This window comes from Chenopodium quinoa, unplaced genomic scaffold (assembly GCF_001683475.1).
Source record: "Chenopodium quinoa cultivar QQ74 unplaced genomic scaffold, ASM168347v1, whole genome shotgun sequence".
NCBI lineage: Eukaryota > Viridiplantae > Streptophyta > Magnoliopsida > Caryophyllales > Amaranthaceae > Chenopodium > Chenopodium quinoa.
In genome coordinates, this window is record NW_018745281.1 from 2684930 (window position 1) to 2693485 (window position 8556).

General features: G+C 38.1%; 1 protein-coding gene across 1 annotated transcript; it reads left to right on the forward strand.

Moving 5' to 3' along the window:
- The first annotated feature begins 3185 nt into the window (after window positions 1-3185).
- LOC110711513 (omega-6 fatty acid desaturase, chloroplastic) lies at window positions 3186-8431 on the forward strand. The gene is made up of 9 exons (XM_021889920.1): window positions 3186-3419; window positions 5352-5614; window positions 5696-5839; window positions 5957-6108; window positions 6428-6550; window positions 6647-6824; window positions 6990-7108; window positions 7207-7321; window positions 7947-8431. Exons 1-9 carry the CDS (start codon window positions 3332-3334, stop codon window positions 8106-8108), a joined length of 1344 nt encoding a protein of 447 aa, XP_021745612.1. The 5' UTR covers window positions 3186-3331; the 3' UTR covers window positions 8109-8431.
- The last annotated feature ends 125 nt before the right edge of the window (window positions 8432-8556 follow it).

Here is an 8556-nt window from a genome sequence, read left to right on the forward strand (position 1 = left end):
TTCGTTAGTCATTAAGGGTTATATGTGCCACGTGGCAATTTCTAATTGTTTTCTTTTAAATTATGGAATTAATTAGAAAAGTTTTTAAAAAAAAATTAAAATAACCACCACCCCTTAGCCAAGCCACTTCCGGCCCTGCCCCCACAACCCCCTTCCCCCACGTCGCCACCACCGCCTACCGAAAATCACCCCCTCCCTTAGTGCCAACAAACCCTTCCCCCCCTTATGTCGCAGCGTCGCCCCTCCCCCCCCCCCCCCCTTCTCTATCCACCATACCCCCACCCTGACCTCCTACAAAACCCCCCACAAAAAACCCAAACTCCATCCATGAAACCTCCAAATTGCCCCTCCCTCAACCTCTCCCAAACCCCCTCCCCTACGTTGGCGAACTCATCGCCCCTTCCCCCGAAACAACACTTTGAAACCCTTTGGATCTTCAATTAGAGTCCAGTTTTAAGGTTGTTTAATACCAAATTACTCGAATGGAGCCCGGAATCGATGAAATTGATGGCAAATTGGTGTTTGGTAAATCGAAATAAGCTGCTACTCCTTATTGTTCTTAAAAACGCGGCATGCATGGCAGGGGAAAAGCTGGAGTGGCTAATTTATACGGTGGTGTGTGAGGTGGTTATTGGAGTTGGTTGTCGTGGAATTGGAAGATGCGTGGTGGTGTGTGATGTTTTTGTTTGTTGTTGTAGCAGGTTGGTAGCTGATTGGTTGCATGGGTAAATGCGGTGCGTGAAGTAAGGGGCAATAGGGCTGGTGCTGGTCACGGCGGAGCTGACGCTAGAAAACCTACTCCCCCGGCGCTGGTGCCGGCAGGCGGGGGGCCTTGGCTGGGTGGTGGGATTTTTTTAATAATTTATATAAAAAAATCTATTAATTAATTAATTAAATAATTTAAAAGAGCACCAATAACATGTTGCCACGCGGCATAATTAGCCAATGACTAACAGTGACAAACGGAGAGGTTAACGCCGTTAGTCATTAAGGGTATTTGGTGATATTTAGATAAACTCCGGCGTATATGGTGAATTTAATTAGAAAGTTTCATGGGTATATTGTGAATTAACGAATTACTCAAGTATATACGGTAAAAAAACCGTAAAATAAAATAATATAAAGTTAAAATAGCTGTGACACACGAGTCTCCGAGGAGTATGAAAAAGAGCTCGAAGATTCTCCGTTGATTGATAGTCAGCAAACCACTCACAAGGCACAACCTTGAGAACATTATTGGGTGGCTTCTCTTGATGCAAAACTGCAAGCAAGTAATATAAACACGGGTAATAAATTCTTTGTGTAATAGGGAGAGATAGATAAATACAAGGGGCAAACAAAACTAAGATGAAACTAATAAAATTCCATATTAGCCTCAAGCATCAACTTTCAAGAAACTTAAATCCCTAGTATCATTCATGCCTTGTTGAAACTTATGAAATTAAAGCCCTTTTAGTATATACAAGATAAAAAGGGAGAAATAAATAAATAAAAAAGGAGCATAATTAACTGATAATAATAGTTAAGCAAAAGAAGAAGCAATATAATTGTAGAGATAGGATTGTACTGGCTAAAATTCAGTATATAAGGAATTGCTTACATAATATTTTAAAACATGGACTTACATTGTTAAAAAAATAAAAATAAATAAATAAATAATAATAATAATAGTAATAGTAATAGTAATAGTAATAGTAATAGTAATAGTAATGTGAGTTGTTACTACTTCGTGCGTGTAATGGGTTTCAAAACTCTACTTTTCTATGCGCACTTGTCCTCCTCATCTTTTTGAAACGGCCCAGATTTCTTTTGATATGGCCCTTTAAGCTTCTTTGGAGCGCGTTATAACTGCTTCAGGGCCTGGTTTTGGTGATAGGCAATGGCGACTTGCCACCTTACCTTTTTCTTATGGTGGATTCAGTGTTTATTCAGCGGGTGATGTTCGGCATTATGCTTTCCTTGCGTCGCGTTTGTAGTCTTCTGGTCTTCGGGCTACACTTCTTCGCAATTCTGGTATTGTTAATCCAGAACTAGCCTTCGATGGTGCTCTTAGTCTTTTTAATAGGACTGTGGAAACTGACCTTATGCGTAACCCTAGTGAGATCGCTGCCCCCAAACTCATGAAGAAATTGGCAGATATATATTTCACGAAGGTCACTGCATCTGTAGAATCCACTTTCTCCTTATCTCCGCGTCAGGTTGCCTTATGGAAATCCCTGCAGGGGGATCACACTTCTGCCTGGTTGCGAGCGGTCCCAATATCAGGTTTGGGTCAGACTATGAATGGTAAGACTTACCGTTGTGTTCTTTGCTACCGGTTGGGTGTTCCCTTGTTCTCCATTTCGGCCCTGTGTTCTTCTTGCTCAAGGGTTTTTGTTAGGGATATTTATAGGGATCATGCGGTGTCTTATGCTGGGATGGTGGGTATTAAACATCGGCACAACGTTGTTCGTGATACCCTTGTTGATGTTTGTTTTCGCTTTGGGATTTCTGCAAGAAAGGAGGTTAACGTTGGGTTGACTGGAGGGAACGACGGGGCTCTTCGACCAGCAGATGTGTTGCTTTATTCCTGGGATAGAGGCCTTGATGTATGTGTTGACTTGATGGGGTCTTCTCCTTTGACGCAATCTGGGTTGTCTGACTTCGTTCCTAGTCGTGTTGTGTCGGTTGCGACTCAGCGGAAGTGAGACAAGTATGGGGCGCGTTGCAGGGATATTGGCTATGGTTTTCTTCCTTTCTCCTTTTCTTCAATAGGGGAATTAGAGAAGGATGATGTAGCGTTCCTGAAGCGACTTTAGGCGTTCGCAAGGACTTAAGATATAGGTGCTCGTGCTGCTGCTCACATCTTCAGCAGGATCGGGTTTGCTATAGCTAGAGGAGTGGGGGCCCATATTGTGTCTCGACTCCCTATTAATTTCTTGTAAATTGTTTGACTTTGTAGGTTTTTGATAATAATAATAATAATAATAATAATAATAATAATAATAATAATAATAATAATAATAATAACTCTGTTGTCGAAATCTGATCTATCTGCTCTGCTTTGTCCAAAAGCTCAAAGGAACGGGGCCTTAAGTCCAACTCCAAAATCCAAATCTTCCTTTTACAAGGACAGCCAAATTGACATTCTTGTGGCTATAATTCAGAATTTGAGAACCACTTGAATTGAATTGCTACAACTTGGATTTGGTTTGAGTCAGGGCCGCCACCAACCAAATAAAACAAAGTATTCACATTTTCCTCCTTTCGTTGTTCTCCCCTTCATCTCTCTTCTCACTCCTTAACATTTTAAGGTGAGAGAAGAGAGAATAACAGAGGAAGAAGAACAAGAATGGAGTCTGCAATTATTACCAGCAATCACATTTCTCTCGCGTTATCTATCTCCAGAAACCCCAGTTTATCGACTAAAAATGCTGCTGGTAACTCATTTCTTATCAATTTCTTTTTGGGTATTTTTTAAAAAATTTGTTCTTTTTTATAATTTGCTGCATTGTAAGGAAGTTGTATACTATATGAATTGAGTTGTAGGGTGTATAAATATATGAATTGGGATTAATTAAAGTTATGAACTTTGATGGTAGAATTGTGATTGTTGCTGTTTTGGAGTTAATTGAAGTGATTACTTTTAATATTGAATTGTTAATAATTATTATTGTTATTATTGTTGTGGGGTTGTAGAATTGATTGAAAACAAATATTTCTGGTAATTGATAGATAAGTAACATGATATTTCAACAGGAAATGTCATTTAGCTTCCTTTGAGAGACCCTAAGTAGATGGGTCAACTTCTATGGAAAGAATGTAAGTAAAATGCCTACAAATAATTTCCCTTTTAAGAAATCTAATAAAACCAAAAGTATGCCACCAAATTCGCCGTATAGGCCTGTATCATATTATGGATGGAGGAAGGTTAGGCATCTTTCTTGAATGGGAACAATTTGTTTAACTTTGTAAGGATAGCACATGAAAGGAACAATTTCTTGGATAGTTAGGTTCTTTGTTCATTTCGATTGCTTGTAACCCTCATCACCACACTAAGGTTGTTTATGCTGTTATTAGACTTCTAATGATTATCCACCAGTTATATCTCTATCTAGAAATACATTGCCCCGTTAAGGCGTTAACTGTTTGTACAGTGCTTTAATGGCTTGGTCGTGATGGAGTTGAAGTGTAGTTCTTGAGTAATGGGTAATATGGAGGCAATTAGACAATTAGGTGTTAAATGCTAAGACCATTGACATTATCACAGTAGAAGACACCTGCTGGAAAGTTATATACTTCATGTATGTTTTGGACTAAGAGAGTATATGATTTGGAACATGTTTTCATGAGAACGCCCTAGTCACTTATTTTTCATTCTTATTCTGAGAACAAAAGTTAAACCATTTTAATTTTGGTTTTTGATTTTTTATTGTTAGATAAAGGGATAGTCTTCTGGCTTATTGTTCTTGTGAATCTTATATATGAAATTATTAACGTTTATTGCTCTTACCATGATACTGGGTATCATAAATTGAATTTTATGTGTTTATGTTATGATTAGTACAACCAGTTTTATAATCCTAGGCAAGGAATATTGTGGATATGATTTCATCAAATATGAATTTCAGAATGCTGGGGGCAATTGTAGTGACATATTCAGTAGTTGGTTATGAATCGAAACTTGTTAATTGTTGAATGTAATGTTCTACAAATTATTCGAAAAAATATGTCCTAACCATAAATTGAAGATCTTGGATGCCCCAGACCGAATCATTTTAGAAAATACTCCCTCCGTTTTTAAATACTTGCTCCATTTCCTTGTTTGGAAAGCTTTTACGATATTTAATTCATTTCTCTCAACTAGTAGACCCAACATAAATCATATATTATTAATTTCATATTCTCTCTCCTCCAATTCTCTCAACTACTTTTGCTTTTTACAATTTTTTTTATTCTTTCACCTACCCCACTACCTCCATATTTATTACTTTCTCCAAAATCTCCTAAAACTCCATGCATGGAGAAATGGAGCAAGGTTTTAAGAACGGAGGGAGTACACGTGCAAGTTGTGTCCAGTGTTTGTAAAAGAGCGCTGAGATGCAGTACGTTAGGGGTCATTCGCCTTTTGTGATCTAGGCTTAGAGATTTCATTGAAGCGCAGCTGAGATGCACCTTAAAGCATATTGAGGCATACCAACAAATATTTTTATTGCTTATTATATGTACCTTACTTCAAAGAGGCACACTGGGCCACTAGCACTGGAGACTCCAAGCTGCCTTGATGCATCTTGAGCTTTTTTATACATTGGTTGTGTCACATGCCGGTGGAATAAAATTTGATTAATCCATGCTGCTCACTTTATTGGCAGGCATATCTTGCATAAAATGGCAGAAACCATGCCTAAGAAAGTTAAGCCATGTGAGACTCAACCAACAATGGAAGGGTACGAGAAGAAAGTCAGCCTTGGTGCAGGCTGTTGCTGTCCCTGTTGCACCACCCTCAGAACTTCCCCCTACCGATAACACGGAACACCTCAAACAGCTAGCAGAGAGCTATGGTTTCCAGCAAATTGGTGAACCACTTCCTGATGATGTGACTATGAGGGACATAATTACCTCCCTTCCTAAGAAGGTAAAGCTATTATTTGCTTCTGCAGTTTAAATCAAAGTTTCAACATGTAGACTCATTCCAGGGAATCCAATTTCTGCTTAGGTGTTTGAGATTAATGACATGAAAGCATGGGGAACAGTTCTAATAAGTGTGACTTCATATGCTTTGGGTATATATATGATTGCTAAAGCCCCTTGGTACTTGCTTCCTCTTGCCTGGGCGTGGACAGGCACTGCTATTACAGGGGTATGTTCCTTTTATTCAAGATCAGTATAAATTATCTTTCCATCTACAAACTCCTGCATTACTTTGCCAATTGTTTGCTCTTTTGACTTTGAATCCCTTTTTTCTTTTTGATTTCAGTTCTTTGTGATTGGACATGATTGTGCTCACAAATCCTTTTCAAAAAATAAGCTACTTGAAGATATTGTTGGGACTCTTGCATTTATGCCGCTTATATATCCTTATGAACCATGGCGCTTCAAGCATGATCAGCATCATGCCAAAACTAATATGTAAGCAGTCAACAGTAATCACTTAGCTTTGTATAGAGTGTTCCTCTAGAGTCTAGATCCCCCCCCCCCAACAGTATAGTTTACTGCAGTTGTTCCTTTCCTAATACTTGCATTATTTTCCGCTTCCTCTTAAGATTTCCGTTGGTGGTTCAATACTTATTAAATTATTACATGTATGCTTTAAGCAAGCCTTACAATCTGATAATGTAGGCCAGCTTAATGCTTCAGCATAGAGCTTAGACAAGCATGATGCCACTTGAGACATTAGCTTCTCATGTTTCACAAAGGGATTGACAGCCCATTCGGCTCTTTTAACCAGGTTGCGTGAAGATACAGCCTGGCTTCCTATCATGAAAGAAGATATAGAGGAATCCCCTGCCTTGCGTAAAGCTCTAATTTTAGGTTATGGCCCCCTTCGAACTTGGATGTCAGTAGCTCACTGGTATGACCTTAAAAAATTAATCAGCATCTGCTTTCCAAAGATCTTGTTCAAATCACTTGATGTTAATTCTATAGGTACGTCACTTCATGTGAGCAGGTTAAGGTTTCACTTTGATTTAAAGAAGTTCAGAAAGAGTGAAGTAAAGCGTGCCACAATAAGCATAGCTGCTGTTTCCGCATTTATGGTTATAGCTTGGCCCCTGATTATATATAAGACCGGAATAGTGGGATGGATCAAGTTCTGGCTAATGCCATGGTTGGGCTACCATTTTTGGGTAACAGAGCTCTTTCATTTTTTTTAACAACACTAAATTTTTGAGTGATGAGTATCATGTCTTTTGCATCATTAAACTGTCTTATAGTTTGCTGGATCTTCTTGAAGTTCTTTGCCTTCACTTCTATGTGGGCTCATTGTTATTCTCTTGTTCTTTGATTTATAGATGAGTACTTTCACAATAGTCCATCATACAGCGCCGCACATACCTTTTAAGGATTCAAAGGAGTGGAATGCAGCACAGGCCCAGCTTAATGGAACTGTACACTGTGACTATCCCCGTTGGTATTGTAATTTGTACCCATCTTTGCATTGAAAACTATATCTTGATTTGTAATAGTTCTAAACTTCTAATTGCTAACATCTTCCATTTTTACATCCAGGATAGAGGTCTTGTGCCATGATATCAATGTGCATATTCCTCATCATATCTCTCCTAAAATTCCAAGCTACAATTTGCGAGCAGCTAATCAATCCCTAAATGAGAACTGGGGAAAGGTATGTTTTCTCGTGTTTAATTTGTATGTATGGGAGTCCTTGTGTTTAATTAGTGTATTTGTCCTGGAGCTTTTGCAATGCAAAGAGTTGATTTATTTATTAAATTTTTTAATTTATTTTGGGGAATGGCCAGTTAGTCTCATAATTCTAATATGTTGGTCAGTTTTTCATTTAAAATTTGCTGATCGAGTTACATAAAGCTTCCAACTCGTAATATCTGTAGTTTATACATTATATTTTTGGATAGAATTAATAGTTGAAACTTAGTTAAAAGTTATTTTGAGCTTTAATAGCTTTGTTGGTATTTGTCGAAGACGGTTGATTAATGCCGTAAGTAAATATGTCTCACTTTTGCTAATCATGTTCATAACTCAAAATAATCCCATGCATTGTCTGAGTTTTATCAGGCTTGTTTATGCTGGGTTCCCTTTTCATCTAGTACTTATGAATCAGGACTTTGAGGGTCTTTAGCTGCCTCTGTGCTTTGCTAGGAGTAAAATTGCGTAAAATATATAATTTCAAAGGGTAGAGTATTTATATTATTTTACTTCTGGAGTTGGTCCTTTTGGTTGTTATGGCTGTGGTAGCTGTTATGAGTTATGACATTTTCCTTTGCTTATGGCAGTACCTAAACAAGGCTGTATGGAATTGGCGTTTGATGAGAACGATTATGACAACATGTCATATCTATGATAAAGAAGAAAATTATGTCTCATTTGAGAAAGCTGTTCCTGAAGAATCACAGCCGATTTCATTCCTTAAAAGAGTGATGCCTGATTATGCTTGATACATTGCACAAATATTGATTCGCAGCATGCTGGGTAAAAGTAGCATTATGCAATGAAATTTTTACTTTACTTGCCCATTGTAAATTGATGGGGTTACTGCCAGGGCCTCCATCATACTGTACTAGCAAGTGTAAGCTAGCACGACAAAACTATCATGTCCATGGAAGGAACCTGGCTGCGCTCTGCAGAACGTAGCATTAGCTATACAGATTAGATATTTGTATGAAACCTGAAAGTTTCTTACGATTTTTTTCTCCTTTCAGAATATATATATCTTCTTCTGGGTTGCTATCACAGGCCCGGCATTTAGCTTTTTCTTAAATCGTGTCTTCTTTATCTGTGGTGATCTCGTATGATTGGTAAAAAAAAAAAAAAAAGATAGATGGTTCACCTCATTCAACAAATGGAAATGAGCAGCTTTCTTTTTTTTGTCTGCTGAACTCAGAG